At 44.8% G+C, this 26,963-nt stretch overlaps 1 protein-coding gene across 3 annotated transcripts in view; it reads right to left on the bottom strand.

The window, feature by feature from the left end:
• The window catches only part of LOC137871704 (E3 ubiquitin-protein ligase HECW1), a 51,577-nt gene that overhangs the window by 14,231 nt on the left and 10,383 nt on the right, over positions 1–26,963 (bottom strand). For 2 of the 3 annotated variants that reach the window (XM_068709606.1, XM_068709607.1), the window contains 12 exons: positions 26,115–26,209; positions 21,884–21,959; positions 20,364–20,533; positions 14,560–14,702; positions 14,188–14,288; positions 12,053–13,035; positions 11,241–11,829; positions 6,937–7,029; positions 2,757–2,910; positions 1,653–1,756; positions 1,369–1,484; positions 495–680 (listed from right to left, as the gene is read on the bottom strand). In XM_068709606.1, the coding sequence (XP_068565707.1) occupies positions 495–680; positions 1,369–1,484; positions 1,653–1,756; positions 2,757–2,910; positions 6,937–7,029; positions 11,241–11,829; positions 12,053–13,035; positions 14,188–14,288; positions 14,560–14,702; positions 20,364–20,533; positions 21,884–21,959; positions 26,115–26,209 (2,810 nt within the window). The remainder of the gene's footprint in view (positions 1–494; positions 681–1,368; positions 1,485–1,652; positions 1,757–2,756; positions 2,911–6,936; positions 7,030–11,240; positions 11,830–12,052; positions 13,036–14,187; positions 14,289–14,559; positions 14,703–20,363; positions 20,534–21,883; positions 21,960–26,114; positions 26,210–26,963) is intronic. The other variant, XM_068709608.1, reaches the window with a different exon arrangement.

Below are 26,963 nucleotides of genomic sequence, written 5' to 3' on the forward strand. Positions count from 1 at the left end.
AAAGGGGATCATGCGCTCGGTCGCGTGCGTGTCTCTGTGTGTCTGTCCGCAGACAAAAACTGACATCCGTACAGAAGTTCGGTCCCTTGGTCACTTTGAACCACAGCATCCTTAACGATCGTGGATCACCGAGCGTCCGTAACGCCGCTGCCCTCTGCAGTCGGCACGCTCTTGCATATTGATAACAATCTTTTACAACAACTCTACATGCAAAATGCTCTCACACTGACGTTTTAAGGCACTTTTTTTGGCGGATGTATGGCTGGAATATCGGTTCCCTCTCACTTTGACTTCATCTCACTGGTATGACTCTCTCACACACAAAACTAACCGACAAACGAATGTACATTTTGTTCCTCAAATATCACAGTATCAGTCCAGTGTTTGCCCTTTGGTTATGTAGCTTTGCTAGCATTCCAAGTGTGACTCAGTGCCTTCTACACGCTAACACCCATCTCTTCCACTAGAGGGGTCCTTCTGCACGCCTAACCTACCTTGCCCTGGGGGTCGGTCTTGATCTCCCAGCCTCTTGGCAGCTCCAGCTGAGTGTCTGCGAACCTGTTGAGGAACACCACCAGGTCCCGGTTATGTTGGTAGCGCTCAAAGTTCCTGGCATCGCGACGCACCTTCAGGATCATGTGTTTCACACAACTGCTGCTGGTGAACATCCGGTAGGCCGCCTGGACAGAGAACAGGGACGGGTTGACAGCTTTGACGTTTATGAAAATGACTTCTCCTGGTGCGCCTGACACAGTTTATTATTTATCAACCAGCTAACATGAGCAGCAATGAGTTTCAATTCAAGATATCGTTTCATTCATATCAAAAGAATAGTCAATAACCTATATTATTCCTACTGTCAAAATCTCATAAAAAAGGCTCACAGCCCGAAGCTCATTGATTTCAAAGATATAGTATAAAGGCTCAGTAATTTCCTTTAATAGCTGGCCTTTGTAGTTTTTATCAGAAGTGATTAAAACAGGAGGAAATAAAGCCTTTGTTGGGGACTATTTTCTGCAGCGGATTAATCCACATTCGGTGCTCTAGTGAGTATTTGTGGCAGCAGGACGGTGTGTGTGGGATTGAGTCAAAATAAACTACAGTGTGTGTGTGTGTGTGTGTGTGTGTGTGTGTGTTCATGGTGACGAAGGAACATGTTAGGAGGGCAACATTGTAGCGTTTTAATAGTTATTGGACAACAATGGAGATCCATGACACAGAGCGAGAAGATAGCCTCTTTTTGAGGCTAGATATAGATATAGATTCAGCATGGGAAGCATCATATAATGACTATTTCAACACATAAAGATAAAGTTCTGAGCACACTACACTGTAAATAGGTATCAGTCTGTGTATGTGGACACTCACATAGTTACTGTGCAACACAGTGAAGAATTCTGGGTGTGTGATGAACTTGACAGCAGGTGATTGGAGGAGATGGCTGATCTTCTGGTGATTGACGGGGGAGGCGGGGGAGGCGGGGCCTGCAGACAGAAGATAGGTGAAGTACTTCCTCAGTACTTCTAAGCGCTGAAGTAGGTCTTCACTGAGTTATTAGATGTACTAACAATGAATATAATATTCAACATTAAAATGTACTGCATCAGAAGAGTGTCAGTCAGTTTAAGCTGTGAGGAGGCTCAGCTGTGCACCTGTCTGAGGAGCATCAGGGTCAGCCTCTGTGCTGCCGCTCCGCTCCAACCTGGGACTCCCCCCGTCCTCCTCCGTGGCCATGGTCCTCTGGATGTTCTGGTACCTGCACAGACAACAAGTCGTCCTCTAATACAGGAGGATGAAGACGGAACTCTTTGGCTTGTGACGTTTTATCATTTTATAATAGAGGGTATCTGCACCGCTCACAAAGAGACACAGTTGTTAATGTTATTGCATATTCATATTCTGCAGAGCACTGCACTTTAATGAGCCTCACGAAGGTGGATTAGCTTTCCTTTCCAGTCACCAGATGTCAGCCTAACTCCACTGTAGGACCAGTACGCAGCTAAGAGTACTCTACTGACTCCACTCCACTCTCATAAACAAAATGTATGAGATATATAGATATATAGATATATATCTATATATCTATATATGTATATATGTGTAGATATAGATAAGTGTAGATATTGATAGATATAGATAACAGGTACGGAAGCCCTGCGAGGTAGTTGAGAAAATAAAAACGTCTGGTGATTCATTTTCTGATCTAAATTGTTTTCGCTCCTGTTTATGACTTAAGAACATATGAAAAAAGGCATAATCCTCTCATTTTTTATCATCTGTGAAACAGGTAGGGAAAAAAAAGGTTTCGCCATGATCGTCTTCTAAATGTTTGTTGTTGTAATACCCGTGACAGCCACAAGAGGCTGAAGTGCACCACCAGTTTTCTCACAAAGTGACGATATCCCGGCAAAACATTTGGACCTTTTCTGAAGTCTTAAGCACAGGAAAGAAAACACGATGGATCAGACCTAGAAAACGGACCAGCAGGAGTATTTTCCCCTCACTTGCCATCTTTCCTTGTTGTATCCTTCGATATTACACAACGCATCTCATTAAAACAAGAACACTTAGTTACAACATGATACATTGGTATGTTGTAAGAAGTTCAACATGTTTTTTAGGTGAAAAAGAGAGTGGTTTAGTGAAACTAATATGCTAACTATAGACAGTTCTTATCAGCTAACATTGGTGTTCCAGTATAGCACACATGGCACAGGACTGATGTGTCTACTATCGTCACGTGTTCCCAGTCTGACCTCCTGTTGAGCTGCTCCATCTGCTGTGTGGACCCGGAGCGGGGGATGCCGTGGCTACACTTGCTGCTGTGGACCGGTCTCTGCCAGGTGGTGGTCCGGTTGACGTGGTCCACGTAGAAAACTCTGCCGTGGCTGTCGATGCGAGCTTCCCAGTCTGAGGCGACACAGAGGAGGGGGAGGATCAGACGGTTACTGGCTCACTGTTAAGAGACGCGCTCGTTCAACCGCGTTTCAGTTCACCGGATGTCAACCGAGCTTCAACCCTGAAGACCCATGAAAAGAAGCTCAGGATCGTTATCTTCACTCGGACATTCATAACGCCTCTTACTTTTATTTTTTCTGTTTATTCAAAAATGTACAAGATCTGAAGCTTATTTTTCAACTGTACTCACAATAAGACACATTCAATGATTTGTAATAACAATAAACAGGGATAGCAAACTCTGAAGTTAAACAAACTTCATTAAATCGCATATTAATTCTCACTTTCACTCTGAATCCCTCATGGACATTTTCCAAATCTTTTCAGCTTTGACCGCCATCCACTCACAAGGACTGACTTTCTACTTTCACTTTCCCCATTTTCCCACGGCTTTGATGGCGTATGCACGTCATAAAACCAAGACCGAGTGGATAACTAATCCCTTCATGCATGAGCTGAGTCCTGCCTCCAAGATCCCCACGGCTGATTGGTCGTAGGATCCAAACCTACGGAGCAAATGATGAGAGAATAATAATATCTCTTCACTTTTGGAAAGAAAATCAAACTCACACAGTGTGTACCTCTGGTGAAAACTGCAGAGCAATCTAGTAGAACACAACACCTCCTTGAAAAAAAACCTAAATGTGCCAAAAACAAGTGAATTCATCTGCAACCAAAAATCCAAAATCTTCTTATCAAGCCAATGTGGAACGTTTGGTATTTATTTTGTTCGGTTCTGCTCTGTTCAGATGCAACATAAACTGAAGGTGGGAGCTGCTGGAGGGTAGTAACTAAAGTAACATTTTCTGTGATTTGAGTTCAATTTTGATGCCTAAGTGGTTTTGGGAGAATCTGAAACTAAAGACTAGTCACAGAGAGACTGAGTAGGGGAGACTAACCTGATCCAGGGGCTGCATGCTGTAGTTGTATTAGCAGGAAGACGGATTTCACACATCCAAACCGTTCTACAGTCAGCCAGAAACTCCCTCTCTCACCCCTTCTGCTTCCATTCACAAAAGTAAACTGCAGAACAGCTGATAGCCCCATTGCTACCATCAACACCACGTGACTCAATTACCGTAAGAGACCAAAAAGAGGTGTACAAAAATAATGTATGAGGCCAGAAACAGAAGCAGGATATTAGCCTTTGACATTAGCTGCTGCTTAGCATAACCAGACTACACAGCACTGTGTCAGCGCTAAAGAAAAGTCCCCACACATTATCGCTCTGGTACAGGAGGAAAAACCCTCATCTGTGAACCAATCACAATCGTCTTGGGCGCCGCTCAGCCCAACATGCAGCGATGGAGCTCTGCAAAATAGATAGATAGACGCGGCTGATTTAGGCGGCCAATGGTAGGCTTCTATCCACAGTCTGCATCCGGTGAGTCAGAATAGCTGCTGCTACTCTGTCAAACTGTCAGAGCTACCATGGAGCCCACACTGTCACTAACTGCACTCGCTGAAGAAATAGGATCGAATTCTTGGAAAAACCAACAAAGGGTTTCAGAGAGAAGCAGACAGAACGGTCTACAGTATGTTTATATATATATATATATATATATATATATATATATATACACACAGTATATATTCAAGATGTCAAACTGGTTCAGCAGCTGTTGATGATGTGCTAACGTACTCTGCTAGTGTTAGCTCCTCAGGTTTTTACGTAGAAACGGAACATTTTAGAAACGTACACATCTCCTTCCAACCTGTCCGAGTATCACTATTACGCAACCATTAACCAGGATGAGGTCTGCTAGTTGTCGGACCCTGGTTAGAGCTGGCTGATGCTACGCTATGATTGGCCAGTCCGGGTTTGAGGGGCGGGACTTAGCAAAGAGTTGCTGTGGCTATCTTTGGATTTCATTTGGTTCTTAATGGGCCTCAGTGTGAGAAAGAAGCTGTATCTGCTGAAGGAGGAGGAGGAAGCTGAAGGCCGCCGCCTCCTCACACACACACACACACACACACACACACACACACACACACACACACACACACACACACACACACACACACACACACTACCAGTCCTGCCCATAATTAGGGAGTTGGTGTTCCTACCTTGGCTTCAGAGCCCTGCTCCATGTCATCGGGCTGAAGGTGGATTGGGTAATGTAAATGTAGTCCTGTTCCTGTAAGTGTTGGAATACACTGCGTATCTTTTGGAAAGTGCCTGTCTAAATCCCACTGCAATTGACCGGCACATACTTAAAGTCAAGGTGGAATGAGCTTCACACTCGGTCAGGTTATATTCTGCAGGAAATGGTTAGTGCTCTTGTAAATTTATTGTTTTAGCAATTTCTCAAGTAAAAGTAATGAATATTTTCTGGTTCCAGCTCTTAAATGTGTTGATTTGTTTGTCGGTTTTATTCCATTTACACAGATGTTTATGACTGCTGCTCTGGTGAAATCCTTATTTTAAATTCAACCACTTCTCTACTCCAATCAGGAACAATGCTCCGACTTTGTGTACACTAGGATCACTAGGGCAGGGGACAACTGTACCCCCACATCTGTAAAGAGTACATGTATACTGTTGGGTTCACATTGACAAAAGGAAACATTAATGTCACTCCGACTACTTTTCTTTGTCTTCTATTTTGGAGACAATAATCCTTAATGTTTTTACTACAGTTCCCACGATGCTTTGGGGAGGTACACAGAAAGTATAGTGGTGCCATAGATTAGAGGAGTTATTGTGAGCCACTGGAGCCCTGTATCATATTTATAACCACCATTAAGAGAATATAAGGCATATTTATTTTACTTTCATTTCCAACGGGATTCGTGGACTTTTTTTTCATGATAACACTAAAACGGGTTCCTCACATGGTTAAAGTCTCACTGAATCTGAAGATATGTGTGTCATGTTCACATTCAGCTGAGCTCTGACTCCATTACGGAGTGTGATTTGTGATGCGACATGTGTCAATCCGGCCCTCAGGGTTTTAAAGTGCAGTAATGGCCTCCATGAAGTGTATCATAGCCACTGCTTCCACAACTGCTCGTCACACAACCAACGCTGCGGAACAAAGAAACGAGGGGTGTCCATCAAAAGCCTATGAGCACTTCATGGCCCGGCTCTGAGAGGTGGTACTAAAAAAGTGCCAGGTACTATGCAGGACTTCTGCTGATGAAAACACAAGTATAGCAGTTCTAATGTACACAAAACTTTAGTGACAGGAGTGTCACACGTATGAGCAACATTCTGGAGCAAACACGACTATTTGTTCCAGTTTTGAGACTGACATGAGAGGATCTATGTTGGTGGTTAGCCTAGCTTAGCATACAGAGATTAAAAACTGGTAATGGCGTTGTTTTAGGATGAGTAAGTGCTGGCACTATTTCACTACTGTTATCCATCCACTCAGCACTTCTGCGCAATGAAACAGCAGAACACAATGGCTGCTGTTTGGTAAGGAGTTCCAGTATCCCCAAAAAACCCACAGACTGTTGCTTTTACGATTCTATTGGTGCAAGGATTAAACAGACGGATAGAGGAGTTGATATGTAAACTATACAACTACACTGTAAATGTAGAGAAACCGAAAAACAGACTTTGAATCACGCGACATGAATTGAAACATGTTGCGTGAAAGGGGAACAGCACACGGGCCACGGACTCTCAGTTGGATGATGTTGTAACGGCTAAGTGGAGCCTCCTGGGAGCTGACCTTCCTGCTTTGAAGACCAGCGAGCCATCCAGCCACCCGATTACAGATCCAACCATGAAGCAAGCAGCAGGGCACCTAAACCTGCAGGAGGCGTGCTAGGAGGGAGGATGACATGGTGACATGGTGACGGCAAACACACAGGAGGTGGAATAGGATTGGAAAGCGCACACACACGCACACACACACACACACACACACACACACACACACGTGGCAGCATGCACCGGACTGAAACATGCAGACCAAGGTGTAGGGATGCGACTCCAGAGTAAGACTGTGAGGCGTTGCTTCTTACTTGGAGGTAAGGCTTGGTCAGTGGCAGCAGGAAAATGGTTTAGGTCATGGCTGGGTCGCAGGACTGGAAGATGGCCGACAGGAGGGGAGGAGCCTACGGGACATCAGAGAGACAGTATGGGAAAAATGACCACGATGCTGGGGACGCACACAACCACCGGGGAGGCTGGGAAATGCCGAGTTTGCAATATTATATATAAATATATATTGACCTGAATGCTTCGAAATTTTGACCCCAAAAAGCACTAATTGCCCATGAAATAAGAAATAATGTGGAACAGCAAGAGAGATCTGTGCTGCACTGGATGCTACACGACGAAAGATGTGACGGCAGAGCGGCTTCTTAATGCAACACAAGCTGTGTGTGTGTGTGTGTGTGTGTGTGCGTGCGTGCGTGCGTGCGTGCGTGCGTGTGTGAAATGTGATCCTGTGGGAGGGGATCGGGGGAACTGAAACTCAGGGAAAAGAGCAGGGAGAGAGAGGAAAGTCAACAGCACGGGATGCAGATGTGACCATTTATCACATTCAGAATCATTCATATCCTGTAGAACGTTTTTAGTTGATTATCAGTGTGTTTTTTGACCAGATTCGCAGACGCCAGCGTTACGGATGAAGCTCCGCAGCTCGCCGATTTCCTGTGTGAACAGCTCGATTTCACGGTTTACATGGACGCCAAAAGTAAAGCAGTCAGCACTTCTCTGGAAATGGTGGCGGTGACAATGATATCCGCCAGAGGATCCATTAGATGTATTTTAAAAGAGACACTACAGGTAAATAGGGGAGACATTTTAACTAATAAATGTCACCATGAAACTTCCCCAGCTGATTACTGACATTAAGACAATTACTTTTCATATTACAAGTTTTCTGAAGGTTCACGTTTACATATGCAAATGAGGCATTATCTTATCAGACAGCTAATTTGCATACATTTCCAGAACAGAAACCTGTTAGATATTAGTAGAACAATTCTGGTTTCATTTTGGTGACATATTAGAGGCAAAGGTTTTTATTGAGGGAATTATGGATGTCTCTTTGTATCATTTTTCTCCATGTTTTTATTAATAAAATGTTGTATAAATGAGGCTCTGAAGAATAAATAGACAAACCTCTCTGTAGAACCCTTCAGAACACAGAGAGGAATGAAGGTGTGGAGTTTGGAGAATGTAAGAGCGACTGAAGATCAGAGTCTGAGAACAAACTGATTCAGAAGAAACGGCCTTTAAAGAGAGCTTTAGTTAAATAAATACAGGTAATATGGTAAAAAAATAATAGCTATCAACATGAAACTTCCACATATGGTTACTTACATTGAGACAATTATTTTATGTATTACAAGTTTTTTTAGTGAGTTATATTTAAATATGCAAATGAGGAATTATCTAATGGTAACTTTTGGTGAATTTAGGAGAAATCTAGAGACAAATCAGCAAAATAAACAGCTCAATGTATATTTAGGATGTTTTATTTCCACTAGTCTGAAATAAGACATGTCATAGAAGACATAAATAAAGCAAACTCTATAAATTGATCAGTGCATGAGTGTCTGGCCTTATGACAATATACACATCATAAAGTTCAGGATCAAAGGTGTTTGTCCAGTTCTTGATGATGCAGCTGGGGTCATGGGTCATGGGCATACCCGAGGAGTGAAGCTATTCATGCTGGAGCGTTGATAAATGTGCTCCAGCTTCACCAATCACAGGATATTCTGCGGTTCAGGGGAAGGCTTGCATTGACAGACTTAATAGGCTAATCCATATGGATAATAAAAGACAAGCCAAATGAATATGGAAATGGGATTAACAAGGGAATGGGCCATGGATAACGGACATGTATGATAACAATTCTTTAGGTTGGAAAAAATTGATTTTGGATGTCTAGAGAAACCAAGTTATGAGTTATCTGAAGTAAACCAATGTCTGTGCACTTATATAGGCGTCAAATTGGAGCTGCCTCTGCATGATGAAATGTTTCGGTATGCTACTTTAGAAGAAGAGTGATTCATGTGTCCAGTGTGTGAATTTGAAAATGATCTTGAGATCAATATTGTTTTAATTCGCCTCTGTATTGGACATTTTGTGATCTTGAGTAAAACAATCATGGAAGTAGCTAATGACTGAGCCATCTCTCTTCTTTCTCATCTCTGTTGAGAGTTGCACATGTGCAGCACTGATCGGGCAGGTGCAATAGCTAGCACCATAGCTAGCACCAGAAAGTGTAATGTTAGCCACAGCTAGCACCACAGCTAGCACCACAGCTAGCACCAGAATGTGTAATGTTAGCCATAGCTAGCACCATAGCTAGCACCACAGCTAGCACCAGAAAGTGTAATGTTAGCCATAGCTAGCACCATAGCTAGCACCACAGCTAGCACCAGAATGTGTAATGTTAGCCATAACTAGCACCATAGCTAGCACCACAGCTAGCACCAGAATGTGTAATGTCAGCCATAACTAGCACCATAGCTAGCACCACAGCTAGCACCACAGCTAGTAATGTTAGCCATAGCTAGCACCATAGCTAGCACCAGAAAGTGTAATGTTAGCCATAGCTAGCACCATAGCTAGCGCCATCGCTAGCACCATCGCTAGCACCACAGCTAGCAAAACGTCAGCAATTTGGCAATATTGTCCAGCTAGACAATAAAAGAATGTTCTGTGGCGTTGATTCACTGTATCATTCACAATGGTATCGGAACATTTCTAGAGACAAGTTTGTATCGGTAAACAGTGGATTATTGTTATTATTTCTATGATAATTCTATGATCATGACGCCAAGGCTTTTTAAAGGTAATTTCTGAAAATGTTTACTGACTTCAGCAGAGAGCTTTAAATCACTGCTGTAACAGATTAAACCTAAAATAACAGTCATACGATGACACTCACTCCACAGATATCTTTAAATAGCTACGACTCAGCACTCACCACACTCACTCACGTCCTTATTTAATCCGCTGCATTTTGCTCTTCTACCATGTTTACTCTGAAAATAATCAGCATTTATGATTTACACTCGGCACAGATGCTACAGTATTTCACACTGCATTAATTAAGAGACTGAATAAGCCCTGAGTCTCTAAGCGTCTGTATCACACTACACAATAATTCAAATAGTGTGTTACACACGCCTAGAGAGACTCAGGGCTTATTCAGTCTCTTAAATAGATAATACATTTGAATCAGATCACATTTACATGTGTGGGTATTTTGATTTAAAATGAGTAAGAAAACGTTCAGGTGGAGTATGTCCCGGTGGGTTTATGGGTAAAGAAAGGAGGAAAAAATGGAAAGAACAAACCTGGCAGGGAGTTGGCAGTGTGCTGACTGCAGGGGAATCTCATTTTGTTTCTGTAAAACTGTGTGTGTGTGTGTGTGTGTGTGTGTGTGTGTGTGTGTGTGTGTGTGTATGACCTACTTTTCTATCACAGTCGTCACATAAAATGTACACATACAGTATAAAACATGAGGACATACTGTATCCAGTGAAACAAGGCAGACCACATGAAGGTGGTAACAATCAGTTTATCTAGTCGATTGTCTTATTTGTGCACATCTTTAATTAGCTTAGCTTATCGTTTGTTACTTCTTTTTATTTTTTAAATGGAACATCTGTACAAACGTCACAGGCCTTTCTTTGGTAACAGCTGGAGTAAAATAAATCAACATCAAATGTTTATCTGATGGTATGTTTATCAGTATTACAAGTATGATATAACTCTTAGTTAAATGATGGAATTGCTTAATTTATCAAGACAATAAGTAAACACGTGAGAAGTTTACTGACAATGAAACAGTGAGAATAAGGAATGAAAGCCTGTCTCTCATATAAGCCTGGTCAAAATGAGACTTGACAACAGCTCACTAACTGAGAATGTGTGGTCATTTCTATTTGCTCACATGCTGTGTGGTTATGGAGCCTGTAGTGTGGCACTGGGGTAATTACACTTAACTGTGTTGACTTATTGATCAATAAATAAATAACATTTTAACATATAAAAAGCATTATATACTTTGCAATCTCACAATGCAACTTACTTATTCAGTATTTAAATTGTGAATTATTAATTGAACTTCATCTCCATCTTTCTTTTATAGTGGAAACTGAGCTTTCAATTTGTGATTGCTTTAATTTAAAGAGCTCTTTAATTAAAGGATGTGTTAGCAGTGTTTCGCCTACAAATTAAATGAAATCAAAGCCACAGAGGCCAGCTGTGGTATTGAAGAGCCTCATGTTTCAGTCTGAACCCAGGATGAAGCTGAGGCTCCAGCAGACAACCAATAAGAAGCCATGTTTCATCTCACCGGTGTCGTTTCCATCGCTGGTCCCCGCCACAGCCGGCTCCCCCTGCTCTCCTCTCCTGGCCTCCTTCAACCGCCCCGTCCTCCTCTCTCCTCCTGCCCCGCCCGCCTCGTGGCCCTCCGCCGTGTGGCCGGCGTCCGGTACCGACTCGAAGGCGCTCTCCTCGTCTTCGTCTTCGTCCTGGGAGGAGAACACGGTGCTGCCGGAGAGTCTGTTGCTGTCCACCGAGGAGAGGCGGGTGTGGCTGCAGAAGCGGCTCCTCCCCTCGTAGCCCGAGTTGCTGTAGCACGACGTGCTGTAACAGGAGGTGCTGTAGCAGGAGGTGCTGTAGCAGGAGGTGTCGCAAAACTCGCACTCGTTCTCGCCCGGGTGTCTGTGGGTACTTCCGCCGACTCTTCTCCCTCCTCCGTTGCTGGAATCCCCCTCCTCGCTCTCCAGGCAGGAGGGAGACCTCCTCCTGACGGCTGTGTGTCCTCCTCCTCCTCCTCCTCCTCCATCACCCTCCAGCAGCTGGTTCAGCTCAGAGAGACGCTCAATGGAGAGGCTGCGCGGTATGGAGCGGCGGCAGCAGGGGCCTGGACACTCTGGGACCTGCAGGAATACAAAGAGGCTCAAACCTGCTGTTGTGCTCATTTACTGTAACCAGTGTACCGTTAGCATGAAACATGGTGGAGTCATTGAGCTAACGTGCTGAAAACATGTTCAAGTGGATGTGTTTTAAGTAGTTACTACTTTAACAGCTGATAGTTATTTTACAGTAACTTGAGTGCAGTGTTTGGCTACACTACCCGCCTCTGTCCATAACTGACCGTACCTGAGAGGGAGACTGGGTTGTATCATCCTCTTCCTCATCCTCCTGCCCTTCCTCCTCTTTGGAGGTTTTAAGTGTTGGCGATGTGGAGGTGGTGTCTTGGTTGCTTGTATTCTCTCCCTCCTCCTCCTCCTGGCTCAGGGTTCTGTGTTGGGCGGAGGGGAGACTGTGGAGGAGGTGGTGGATCCGGATGTAGTGGGAGCGGGGCGTCTCCGGCTCGCCGCAGGCCGACGCGATCACCGTCTCCAGCTCTGACACCGGGAGGGAGCAGGGTCGGTTTTTGCGGCGCGAGGGAGCATGGGAGTTGTAGTTTGCGAAGAGGGATTGGCAGGCGCAGGGGACGCAGCTTCTGCCCTCCACCTCCGTCACCTCCTGTGGGGCCCCTTCAACTCGCTCTACAGAGACCTCCTGGGATGTGACGCTTCCCTCGGTGGGGGCCTCCGTAGAAGCAGCCACACTGTTTGCTGATTCTACTACAGGGTTGTCAGAGTCTGGCTTTGGCTGTGTTTCCTCCCCAACCTCCTTTTCTTCTTCTACTGTCACCTCCTCCTCAGCTTGTGGCGCAGACTCTGCTCCTTGCTCCTCCTCCTCCTCCTCCTCTCCCTCCTGCGGCCCCTCCTCCTCCTCTCCACCGCTCTCCTCCTGCTGTTCAGCCGGGGCCCCCTCCTCCTGCTCCACCTGTGGCTCCGCACACGGGGGCTCCTCCCTCACTGTGCTCTCCTCCTCCGCGGCTTCTCGCTCCCCCGGTGTCGCCTCGGGCTCCTCCGTCTCGGCAGGAAGGGGCTCCTCGGGTGCGGGGGCTTCCGCTGCGCAGGCTGGCGGCGCCGAGGTCTCGGGGTCGAGGGGGGCGTCCAGGGGGAGGTCGGGCATGTCCGGCCCCACACTTAGCGTGTCATCGTCAGGTGCGTCGGCGGCGTGGTTGTCATTGGCTGCATTCCCCCCTTCGGGACAGGCTGCCTCTATGACCAGGGAGATCTCCTCATCATCTGAGGACAGAACACGTGGACATGTTGGGTGCTGTTGATCGCATTCTTGACACTTGAGGCATTCACAAGTTTGAGTTGTGTGAACTCGTCTTTTTTAAAAGATGATGTCTCTGATGTATTTTCCCTGTCTGCTACATTGTCATCCGCACCTTTCTCCTCTCTCTGAGAGGCGTTGAACGCAGCCTGGCAGGTGTCACAGGACCCCAAAAAAAACAAACTATTTGCATGACAAATGAATAAATCATATGCATGAATTACAGATCTGTGCTCTTGAATTAATAATTACCTCAGCAGCAGGGCATTGAGGAGCGAGGCATTGTTTAGACCGTCGAGCCATGGACAAATCAAATGAGTTATTCACATTTATTACCGTTTTGTTTTGAAAAAGTGACGCTTATAGAGATTATGCCAGTTCAACAAGTTGCATTATCTTTGACGTTTCTTGTCAACGCTGTGTGTAATGCTCCGTTAATGCTCACGACTTCTTGATTTAAGGCAAATATCTGCGACAGAGGATGTCGTATGTTGAACAGATTGTGAAGCCCTCTGAGGAGGATTTGTGATTTTGGGTTAAACTAAATAAATTGAATTGAAATGAATCTACGACTACGGATTGTTAAAGTGAGAGCACAACTCCTAAATTTGTCGCATGTAATTTATTTCACATATTTAATTATTCATTCCTTCATTTTCTATGATCCTTGCTGAGCTCTGTAGCACTTAAATGAATCAAGTTAATCACCACCAACTGGGTTCTGCTTTCATGTGCAGCAGGTAAGAACGTTAGATGTACGTGGAACTCAGAGATGAAACTGAGATCCATTGCTGTGTTCATCCAACTAATCCTCCTCTGATACAAATGCAACCCTTTTTTAAATAATTGTATTTATTTATTGATTTTATTTTACTGTATGTATATATATATATATATATATATATATGTAGTATATATTATTTATTTATTATTTTCTCTAATTAATGTTCTTTTTTGTCTACATGCATGTATCTGTAGGTGTATATATATTTAGATATTTGCTATTTGTTATTATTTGTATCGTGTGCCTTGTTTTTTGAGGTCTTGTGTCCGGGACTGTTTGTAATTTGGTTAAAAATATCAAACTAGATCGCTCGATGGCGTTATGGCTGATGTACCTGGGTGAATAGAGGAGGTGAGCTCGAAGCGGAACTGCAGCTGACCGCAGACATGGTCCGTTGGCAACCTGCGACCCAGAGAGTAACTCACGACCCGATCCCTGTGGACAAAAGAGAGGGGCGGTGAAAAGAGGGCGGAGAAGATGAGCGGGGAAGACCGGAAGAATGAAGCATCCTTCATCTCATCCTCTGTGTGTGTGTGTGTGTGTGTGTGTGTGTGTGTGTGGGCTAGTGGATGTGGGAGAGCTTCCACAGCTCTACCTGAATCATCCAGCACCAGAGTAATAGTTGGACTGATGGCGAACACAGTCCATCAGTACTCATCTCACGCTGCATTTACTGGGTGTGGTGTGCTGTGGGTGTGGCTTTTACCCGATGGCGTGTTTTTCCAGCAGCCTCTGGACGGGGACGGACAGCTTCCCCAGGAAACGCTTGATGATTGGCCGACTCTTGGCAAACTTGTCCTTCACCTCGATCTCCAGGACGTCAGTGGGCAGAGACACGAAGCTGAACCTCTGGAGAGAGTTTTGTATGAAATATAATGCAGCTGGATTAAGTAAACACATACATATATACTGTATATCTGGAGAATGTTTAAACAATAGCTGTGTTTCTATTCAACTATCTTGTGAATTTGAAATAAATGTTTTGAAACGTCACAAAAAAAGAAATGTGTGTTTCCATCAACTGGTGAAGAGCAAATAAACTCAGCTTCAGCTCAGTTTGGTCAGAAGTCGGCGCTATAGGCTTCACATGGTTGTAATCTGCCAGTAAAAACAGCAGAAGAAGAAGAAGTAGAGGTTGCCAACCAGAAACAAAACAAGTCATCACGGCCATCTAACGTCTACGAGAGGACGATGGAGAGAGGCCTTCAGAATTCAAAGCTAGTACTGGTCATGTTTCATGCTGTCTGAAGACATATTAATATATACCCAGGAAGACGCGTACAGCTGCAAACGTGTTTCCATATCCCGTTGAGTACAGCAACTCTTTTCAGACCAAGATAATAAAAAAAACACCTGAAGAGAGCGTCAACACTTTTACCAACAATTGAGGAAGTTTTATGGAATCTTGCTGTTTTCCAAGCAGCTTTTCTGCTCTGTGTTATGATTTATGTGACACCTTAAAATGTGAATAGAATACATGAATGGGAACGATGTCTTTGTCGATGTCCTGGTTTGATTAAGAATCGGTTAAGGGCATGGCTAGCGGCTCTGAGGCTGTACTCAGCTAAATGCTTATGTCAGCATGTTAACTCCATTCAACTGAATTTCAGGCATTATCTTTAACTGTATTACAAAAGGTACAATGATGAAGTTTGACCACTGCATTTATCCCGTCCTGAACATTCTTTATCAGCAGTGGGCTCAGAGATGATCAAAGACACTTTATGGCGAGAGGACGAGCCGCTCCACCCACTGAGCTACAGCCTCACACGTCACACCTTTGACTGCTGGACACAAGGCGGCTTCTGCTTCATTGAAAAGTGAATTCTCATCAGATGTGACCTGGAAGTTGCAGAGTGGACGACGATGTCATGAATCCTGCATCTTGAACTGAGATATAAAAAGGTACAGAGAAACTTGTCCCTGCAGCAGGCGAATGTAAAAACAGCCTTCTAGTGTCTAAAAACATCATTCTATACAGTACCAGCAGATATCAGGACCAGATAGAGACCTGTCCACTGGAACCAAGTAGAACTGCTCTCTTCTATGGAAGCTACAGAATGATGCTGGACTTAATATCTTTCCAGCTTTGTACCCGCTTCATGTAGGGATTACTTTTCTTTCTCAAAGCCAATTAGAGATGTAAGTGCTTTTAGTATGGATGAATTAAATAATCTCCTGTCCCCCCCCCCCGCCTCTCTCAGCGGGGGTCCAAGCTTCTTACACATCACTTCAGAGCCTGTAACTGCAACTGTCCAAATCCTCCAAAGCTGCTTCCTCTCTTCTCTCTTCAGCTTCACCTCTACTCCATGACTTCTCTCAGTGTTGTCCTGCATGTCGAAGCAGGAAGCGTATCACAACACACTCTGACGGCCACTGCCTTTGAGAAACGCCTGCTGGCAGATTACGGGTGGAGCGTCAGATCATTGCTTTAATAGGAAACCAGAAGCTCCGCCTCTCGGCCGCGTGCCTCGGCCAACCAAGTCGCAGTTTACATCCATGTCCGTCCAACATGTTTCATCCTACCGGAGATTTGGGTGAAATGATCACAATTAGCATGTGAAACCTTGAGTTATGGCCAAAAAATAATTTGTGAGGTCACACTGGTCACACCATCACATTTGAATGAGTTCGTCCTTGAGTCCGAGTGGACGATTGGGCAAAAGTTGAGGAAACGGACGGACGGACAACTGAATCTGAAAATGAATGCCTTCACCTCAATGATGAAGGACTGAAAGCATTTCTCTAAAATACTATGCTGTTGTAACAGTTGCATAAGTAGAGAGGATAAAGGATGTCTATTATACAGCTAACTGTATTTAGATTGTAATAAGCTAACATTAGCCACCCTAAGCTGGAGCTAACAGGAGTATTCACCAAGACTTGCAGATTGCACCTTGAGTTGCGCGTCACTTGTAACTGCCATCTGTCCCAGGTCACGGTCAAAGTCACGGTAAACCGAAAATAAGAGTAGTGACGGAGGAATCAGCAGGGAGTCGATGGCACGATAAAACAGGCGATGAAGGGTGTTTTGCTCCAACATGCAAAATTGACAATAAAATCTGTATATCTTATTTGTTTGGAATAAAAAAACTGCGTGTTTTCACCAGACTTCAGGAGGTCTCTTAAGTTAGTCATACACTTCATTTATGAGGTTTCATAACGGACTGCAGATGTGTGTTGGAATCATCATTGGTCATGATGAAAAGGAAAATATGAATTATTCAAAAAGAGGTTTTTTTAGCTCACCAGTTGTAGGTCCTGCTTCCTTCATCTCTACATGCAGTTCTAATAAGATACGACATTTTACAAAATATTTGATCAATTCCCCCAATGTATTTGATCCGGTCCTCCTTCTCTAGTGGCGGTTCTCGTTCTACTTCTATCCCAGCTTGCTCTGGCTTTATCCTACGTGTTCTTAGACACACATATTTGAGTGTGTGTGTGTGTGTGTGTGTGTTAGCTGAGGCAGCTACAGTAGATTTCAGCTGCTGTCTCCTGCTAACCTTGAGCTGTACCTCAGCCAGCATTACAGTCAGTAACTCTGTGTGGTGTCATGGCTGTAAATAACAGTCCCTCCATGTCATGTGATATTTCATTTCAATCCTAGGATTAAAAAAAAAAAAAAAGGTACATGGAAACATAAATGGGGAAGCCAAGAACTGAGAATATGATGTGGAAATGAGCACAATAAAATAAAAATAAAAAATGCATCTGGTTGCAGAACAGACAGAGAAGAAATGAGAAGTGGAGGAGAAGAAAGGCTGGGAGAATGAGTGTGCAGGGTGATAAAGGAGGACGATGAAAAGGGAGTCGGAGTGAATAATTTACAAGATGAGCCAGGAGGGAGCAGACGGAGCGAAAGTGTGTGTTTGTGAGGGGAGGATGCAGGACAAACTCAATAAAGAGGGAGAGAGAGAGAGAGGAAATGGCAGGAGAAGGAGTGTGTGCTGTCGCAGCAGCAGAGTACCGTGTTAATCTCTAGGAAGAGGAGTGAAATGAAGCTGGAGAGGAAGAGGAGGAGGGAGAGAGGAGGGATAGGACGAGTCGAGGAGAAGCAGGAGGAGTAAGGGAAGTTTAGTCTGTGACAATGGGGACGAGCTATTCAGTTCAACATGTTTACATCCGATTACACATACAGCACGTCACTGACCAAGCTAACCACAAACATGACAGCCGATTACCTCACGCCAGCTACGCTACCGAGTTCTATGTCGGCTTGATGTTTGTTTTCCAAAATTAGGAAAGCAACGTTTCGGTCAGGCCTGATGTTGCCGTATCCTCCACGCTGCTATCTCCTCCGGACTCCATTATTGAAAACATTATGCAGGCGGAACATCCGAAGAACGCAGTTGATGACATTCAAAAAAACGCCAGTGCTGCTGCCGAGTGAGAGAGACAAGAGCGGTGGAAGGAGTGGACCAGGAGAGACGACGCGCTCTACAGCCAGCATCACAGCTGCAGCGGCTGGATCCTCACTGTGCAACAGCCTCGGCTCTCCACCGCACTGCTGCAGCTATCCGAGCCTGGTTCTGTTGTGAGAAAAGATACCGTCTCTCTCTCTCTCTCACATGCAACCATAGGTAGATAGTGGGACACTCTCCGTGCATACAGCAGTGAGAGCTATAGCGTGGCCCAGCAGCCGTTGTCCTGCCTCTCCTCACATCAGGAGATATTGATCCTGACACGGTCATTCGGGTCATTTTCATTAGGTTGTACTCTGGACTTCTTATATGTACAGTAGGTCGTGCGTGTACTCAAATACTGTGAATATTCGTTCAGGGCGCGTACCAGTTCAGAATGTGTCAAGTAGGTCTATCTGTGGGTGAACAAAAACACGACGCAGGCTTTTTCAAAATGTTCACCTTCACAGAAAAATGTGATATTGATAGAATGTTATTTCATTCGGACAGGCGCCAATCAACCACACACGTGTCCAAATAATTAACTCCTGAACTTAGTATTAGCAGAGAAATACAATTTAAATGTGGTATTACAGACTATTAGTATGGCCACATTAAAAAGCTTTTAAATATTAACTAGGGAAGAGTTAAACCCAATGTCAACATTGATCGAGTGTACAGGCAAATGACGATAAATATAAACCTGCATTAATAATTCAATAAAGCTTTATACTGCATTATACTGCTATTTATAGAATATATCAGCAAAAAATACCCAATTATATGGTAATTACAGATTCCAGATGTATTGTGATGGTTTATTAGTTTATCTATAATGTTGAAGAATTGTCTCTAAAGCTGCAGAGTACTGAGCAGCAGTATTTAAAGTGTGCAGACTGAGCTAGCATGCTATGGAAACCCATTAGAGTTACAGACAGTACATCAGCTCCACTCTACATGAGAGCTGCTCGGAAAGGGAACGTTCCCATGAGCCGAGTGGACGCTACCAAGAGGGACACCAGTGGGTGGAGTCTCCTGAGGGACATAACACGAGGTGGAGACAGAAAACTGCTCAAAACAGACGGATACAAAAAAAAAATGAATCGCAGAGCTCAGAGGCATGAATTAGAGCGACCCTCAGTGACACTGATTATGATGTACCGCCGAGTCTGGAGAAACCCTTCATCAGGTTACATGACAGGAGCCGTTGGTGATATTACTCACCTTAAAAGCTCATCATCATGAACGTGGAGCCTCAAACTATGAACCATCAGCTTAACAGCAGAAATGTCATGAAGGACGACATGACGATTGAAATAAAGTGGCAGTGACACGGGAGTGCAGCACATTAGAATAGATGCATCATAAGCAAAGGCTGACCGTGTCTGTGGCAGACAGTGGAAGGAGGCGCTACATCTCAAAACAGCACTCTGTCGTGTTCGCTGTCAGAACTTTCACGGCGCTGATGCCAACTCTCACTCTGAGCACCAAATCCAGCTTAATTTATGTTCACTTTGAATAGATGACGTGAATCGTACACACCATGCCCTGCAACAATTACATAAACAAAGACACATGCATCGAGTTTCATGTAATCATGAAATAAGTCTTGCCTTCCTCAAAGCTTTTAGTCATGCTGAATTTGTATTTGTAAGTCATTCCTCAAATATATATAGATATATATATAAAACATTATTGTTACTTTAAGCCGTTAAATTGCTCCGTCCGCAATAGGATTGACTGGCGATTTTCCAGAAACGTATACGGTTTTCCAAGAAAAAGTCTCGAAATGAGAAAATCAATTGGCTGATCTTGTTTTCGACAAAGCAAACATGATTTTCATGGATTACATTGATCCTCTCATCCTGCTGCTGAAACCCAACGAAGCGCCCAATCCTCCTCTTTCTGTGTCGTGCAATCTGTTCTACCGGCTTTATATTACAAACGTGTGAATTCTAGCACACTTTTCCTTTAAAGGGCCAGTGTGAAGCCTTTTTGGGGGACCTATTAGCAGAAATGGACTTGGATATTCATAACCATGTCTTCATTAGAACGGTTGTGTTTTTCTCTAGCTCAGAATGAGCCCCTCATGTCACCGTGTGTCTACCTCTGTGCTCCACTGTGGGTTGACCGTGTTGCAGACCACTCCGGAGCGCTTCTCCTGGCCGTGGTGCGGCAGCGAGGGGAAGATGCTGTGCTTTCCGGGCTGGATGGAAAGCTTCAGGTAGGGGTCGGGATTGAAGAACATCCCCTTCTTCAAACCAACTGCCTGCAAGTCTGAAAGAGGCACACATGGAAGCGAAGACGGAGAGGTTACGCAATCACACACACACACACACACACACACACACACACACACACATTCTGGATCTGTTGCCATAGACAACGCTGCCCCAGGTTCAGATCGACACGTCGGAGGGGACGGGGACTTGCGACTGTAGGTTTGATCTCTGTCCCTCTGAACCCCACAGTCCACCAGCGGGATGGGCTTTTTGTTTCAGGCTGTTGGTTTACACCGTTTATCACAGCCGAAAAGCGTCAGAGCAGAAATGATGACATAAACTGCAGGCTGAGAGGAGGTCAAGAGAGGTGTGTGAAAACATGAACAGTTCAATATGCTTATCACGTGGAGCCCCCTTTTTTCCCCCCAATATTGTTAACACCTTATTTTCTTTTGGAGTGAATTACGGCATCAGAACATTTTTGAAGTTGCTGCTTCTCGCCGTGATTGTGCTAACGAGGCCACGGAGAGTGAACTGAGCCTCTGTGTGGTTGTTAATGAGAGCGTTGTTGTAGAGGTAGAGCAGAGGTGCGTGTGAAGAGGAGATGAAATGGCTGTGATATCCCTTGATGTGTTTTTGATCTGTGTCAAGCTTCTTTTGTCTTTGGCTCTTTGGGAATTAAATAGACTTTCAAGTGGTTTGAAGGAAATTTGAGGAGTAAAGATAGTCAGAGTGGGATCCTCTCCACTAACCCAAGGTGCTATGTGATGTGAGGGTATGTGATAAGAGACGAGAAACGGATTAACAGGTGAATGGACTCCAATGGGGACAAGAGATTTAAATCCAAAACACATCAGAGTTTCTCCATAGTAATTTGAACCAGTCTTCAACGTTTAACCCTCTGAACCTCAAGCAGTGTCATTGTCTTTTTGTTTCTCTCTGTGGCCTTGATTTTCACTACAGTATAAAAGTCTGTGTTCAATCTTTGACTCTGTGAAGACCACGACTGGTCTCGGGGGAATCAATCGTGGCTTCTTAGTTGCGCTGAGCTGATGTGTTTAAGGACCGTCGGAACGATGTTAATCTGATGATTATGACAGTATTTACAGCTTCTGGCTTTGATGAATGGTGTAGTGGTTTTTGGCGATTCTTGAAAATAAAAAAAATCTCTTTTCCATCCCATCGGCAGGTTTGGGGGTTCAGAGGGTTAAGGGTTAGAGTTGACAGTTGGGTTGGCATTGATTTGAGCGTACCGTTGCTTTTAGAGAGACAACAGACAGTTCTAGAGAGAGCTGCAGGTCAATGGAGGGTCAGATGAAGGAAGAGTGAGTGGAAACATCGATCGGAAGCCTTTGAATGTGAAGTACAGTAACGCAGGAACAAGGCGGATGCTTTGTTACCCTACCTGACAAAGAGAAGTTAATGAGTCTCCTGTTGCCCAGTCCATGGTTGACTTCAGGACTGACCACTGGCTTTAGTACCTGAGGACACAGACCGACAGGAAGACTTACATGAAAACACACTCTCCGTTCTTCCGTCTCTTCTACACCAGAGTCTTTCCTCCTTTGCTGTAAGATGAAACTTTAATGATGCCCCATGAGGAAAGTGGGTCACTGCAGCCAAATAACGAGATAACAGTCATAAATAGCAGAAAACGAGTAAAGAAAGACTACAGCAAAGAAAGAGTAAAGGCTGAAACCAATAGCAGTTCATACAACATGTAAACAAACAGATTAATTCAAGGATTAACAATGTGTTCCAAAACACAAAGATGTCAGACAGGACCTACTTTTGACAGGTCTGACACCTTTGTGTTTCGATAGAGACAGAACGTCCAATCGGATCTCAGCTCAGCCTTTGGTAAAGCTCTGTTTTCAGGCGGCCTGACAGCGTCCTGCGATCAATACTCTGTCTTCATTATCCTGACATTGATCCCACAGCCAGGAAGAGGAGGAGCATTGGGGGATGGGAGGGAGACAGAGGAGCTGATGGAGAGAGGAGGAAGTGGAGGAGAGCGCCGTCAGCTCCACCGGGCAGTGGTAAAGGTTTAACGTGGTCGTCCTTCAACAGTGAAGCCCAGTCAGATATGAGCAGAAAAACCAACGCTGTCTCAGGGGTTATGAATGAATTATCAAAGACACAGTCATAGGCTTGACTTTCACACATTCTGTAATCTCCCCTCTGGATTCATTCAAACACACGTTTTTAGTATGACACTAAAAGAAGACTTAGCCGACGTGAACACTTTGAAAATGTTTAGAGCCAGTGTTTGGTTTGTCCGTTCTGGGCTGCTGTAGAAACGTGGCGGCCGATGCCGTGAAGAAGACCCGCTCCATATGCTAACATGCTAACATACACACACACACACACACACACACACACACACACACACACACACACACACACACACACACACACACACTCTGACGATGCTAACAGCTGCTGAGCAGACACTGTATGTTGTCGACCATGCTCACCATCTTCGTTTAGCATGTTAGCATGCTAGCAAAGGCTAATTAGCACTTAACACACAGTACAGCTGAGACTGATGGCAAGAATTTGGTCCTAGATAAAAGTATCGCTGCAGTTAGAGGTGAAGTGAGGAGACATTTCTTCTCTAATAGCGACTATATATATATATATATTGTCATCTTACATCACACCGTCCACTCGGTTGACCATCAATGCAAAAGCGGGGAGAGATGTAGAGACAGTCCAGGAAGTATCTGTGTGTCCCAGCAAACTATTCTGTGTGAGCTCTGAACGATTATATAAACTGGCTGTGGAAACAAAAGGAAACGGGGATAAAGGACATGACAGATGTTCGGACCAATTACTTTTAATGAGATGCTAATCTGCCTCCTCAATGATTCTAATCTCACAGATAAAGCACACGACAACTCCATCCCATCTGCAACACACTGTACATCATCTACCATCCTACTGCGGCAAGCTGGAGAACGACCGAACACTCCGGCGCTTCGACAACAACAGGAGCAGTATGTAGAAGTCAGGAGTGCACGTAACATGGAAGTGTTACAAGGGTCGTGATGGAAGAGGAGGCAGACAGACGGGTCTGAAAGAGACAGTCTGCATTTAAGTGGGTCCACATCTGATTACAGGTCAGGTCCACATGTGTGAGCTATCTGAACGCCTTTCAGACAGAGCGGCTGAGTGATCTAACTCGAGTTAGAGTGGGTTACCGGTGCAGACGAGCGTCTGTCAGCTCCGTGGTGAGAGCAGGTCTGCTGGGGGTGCTTGGTCAAATGTCATCGTTCACGTCCATCACTCAGCAGCAGGCATGGACCTCTTGCTGCTCCCCCCTTCAATGGAGATAACCACGATGTACCCGAAGCAACAATCCATCCATCCCTGTACGGTATAATGTGCGGAGCTAGCTCAGCGTATGTAAGTCCACACGGTGTGTTTCTTTTTCTGAATTCTTCTATTCCTCTTTGTTCACCAAAGACGCGTATAGACGTCATGTGAGGGGAACAAAACGAATCTGTGACAGTTTAATGTCATTATGGGCTAGAGGATGAGCGTTACGTTGTTTATCGACCTGCTTATTCCACGCTGTATTGTGACAAAGTGCTGAGTCATCGCCACAGGATGCTGCGACCCGAAAACAACCAAAGACACCAGATCAAGGTGCATGGCAAGAACAGGAGCTAACGGAACAGAATACCAAAACGCTTCGACTTGTATTCTATGTTTATTAATAACATATCTGCAGTTAATCGAGAGTAGTGGAAAAAGCGGACAAGATTTAACGTAATACTGGAGTATAGTACAGCATGAAGGTCCTTAAAATGTGTGCGGAAGTACTGTACAGTACTTGACTGAATGTAGTTCCACCACTGAGTTAAGCTATGCCACTAAGCTACCGTTACACATCATTAAACAGCCTGTAACAGGGTTCACGCTGTGTTGTTCTGTGAAGCTGCTGTTACCGACGCGTCAAAGCGGACTCTCACACAGCATGGACAGTCATGGTCAAGTGTCTCATTGTACCCCGAGTAACCCTCCAAACAGGTCCGAAGATGAGGAGAGGCTCAATGTTCAGACACATTCGCCCTCCTCACTCACTCTTCTTCTCTTGTAAATGTCACAGACTATCTGCTGTCGTTGTTATCTGTGATGGTGAACCACAGTAACTCCATCAGCCCCAGTGACAGCTGAGATCCACCGCTCAATGACAACAGAAGACACCAGCATGTCAACACTCCGTCTCCTTCCCTTACACAAACGCTGTCACAGCTAATGCCTGTTGAATGGGTTACATCCCTATTAAATCACTGTAACAGCTGATTCCAGACGGTATTTATCATTAGCAAAATGACTGATCAACAACAAAGCAAAAGTCAGAGGCTACATTAAACCACACCACCAGTGTCACAAACGTGACATCATAAACGTGACATCATATCTCATCATCATATCAGCCGACTGACTCAGATGCATGTGTCTCTCAAGACGCCGCAGGAAAACAAGATGAGTGAGCGAGCCGTCACACGCGCCTGTGGAAGAGAAGCGAGGATTTACGGTTACCCGGGCTATCCAGCTGAGCCTCGTCCTCCTGCCGCTCCTCCTCTCGGGGTGGCTGGGAGACAGCAGTCCCAGCTGGAGACACATGGCGTCCATCACACCCATACAAGTCAAGAGCCGGGTCCTCCCTGTCTAGAGCAAACAACAGGCAGAGCAGACACGTCGCCCTCCACTGCTCTCCTGTCCGTCCATCTTCATCTTCTTCTTCTTCTGCTGCTGCTGCTGCTGCTTGTTCCCCTTTTGCTGTGTCGGCCCTCCAGCTGTTTGACCCGCTGCTCTCCCACCCCTTACCTCTGGAAAACCTCAATGACTCACCTGGAGTGGACTGTCTTCTCCTATCTCTGCTCCTCCCTCCCCCTCTGTCCTCCCTTCCTATGGCGGTTATTTTTATTCATTTGTCCTCAGGAAGCAAGCGCAGATCAAGTTCAGGACCCATCAGCATTTCCAGAGGCCCAGAGCAGCAGAATGGAGAACAGTGAAACCCTAACCGCCGGGCTGGACACGCTCCCGATGCCGGGGTCTGGCTATATGGAGGCTTTAGAAGGGCTGCGGCAATATCCATATGCCGATAAGTAATATTGGTACTACAGATCTGAAGATCTCCAAGAAGCAATTCATCATGTGACCACTATTCAATTCACTAGCCAATGGCTTGGCACCATCTGGCAGCATGGCAGTGACTGCAGGACAGTCACAGGTTTGGATACTGTAGAATAATACTTTAAAGAAAGCAAAAGTACTTTTACTTAATGGAATCTTTGCCCTCTCTCAGCCGGGTATGTTCCTGTCAGACACACTGTTATCTTGCTAAGCTCTATGTTCATCTGTGCTGAATCCCAAACATTGAGAGGATTAGCTCCAGCTCTTTCAAAGAGCACAGCCTCTTCTCTGCTACATCTGACTTTAATGCACAGGACGGCGAGTCCTTTGACGCGACTGAAATGTACTTAAGTGTCTTCTAATGCAGCGTTGTACTTTCATCAGAGGCGTTTCGTTCACAAATGACACAAAATAAAGAGGGCGAGTAAAGCGGCGGAGCCCCTCCAGTCCCCTCCAGGACGCTGCATGTGTGAAAAGAAGAGACTCACGTGTGCGGGGCCTTTCTTTATGGTGGTGCTGGGAGTGGTGGCCCTCAGGGCTCCGGTGACACCGTGGTAGTACCTGAAGCAGACCTGGGTCTCCGCTGAGGACGACACACACACACACACACACACACACACACACACACACACACACACACACACACACACACACACACACACACACACACACACGACGAGGACGGAGAGAAAATCAAACAAGAGTTAGTTTGCTTTTCACAGGCACTCAATACAACTCCACACTGTCTTTCATACCCGAATTTAAAAACAGAAACCAAAAATCTTATTATGGATGCTGATGGCTTTATTTCCCAGCATTTACATTTTCTAAAAACGGTTTGGTTATTGGTTATTTGTGATTCAAAATGTTGAAATATGTATCATATTTCCAATGTTTTCAATAGCTTACTTTAATTAATATATATATATATAATATATTAAGCAGTTAAATCTTTAAAAAATAATTAGGGGGAAAAGAGAACAAATTAACCTCCTTAGAATCTGTTTAAATTATTAGTTATTGGTGATATGTCTCGTTTTTTGGACTCTTTGAAAAATAGGGGAAGTAGAAGGGAGAGAGAAAGGTTCAAAAAGCTTGGGGGACACGAGGAGATTAAGGTCACAGCAAAGCTGCGTGTTCGTCTGCTCGTTTGGCCACACACACTTAGCTGATTTGACGAGAAGAGGGGGGACACACAGCGACAGCGCATCAACTGATTGGACGTACACAAGTTTGCCCGCCAGCTTGTGTCAGCGGTGTCTCACAGACAGGGAGGACGGGAATACAGAGACTTCTATCTGAACGTCCCGACATGCTTTGATATTTAAGTTCTCAGT

This window comes from Cebidichthys violaceus, unplaced genomic scaffold, assembly GCF_023349555.1.
Source record: "Cebidichthys violaceus isolate CVI_PGR_0920_01 unplaced genomic scaffold, fCebVio1.0.p SCAF_15, whole genome shotgun sequence".
Lineage (NCBI taxonomy): Eukaryota > Metazoa > Chordata > Actinopteri > Perciformes > Stichaeidae > Cebidichthys > Cebidichthys violaceus.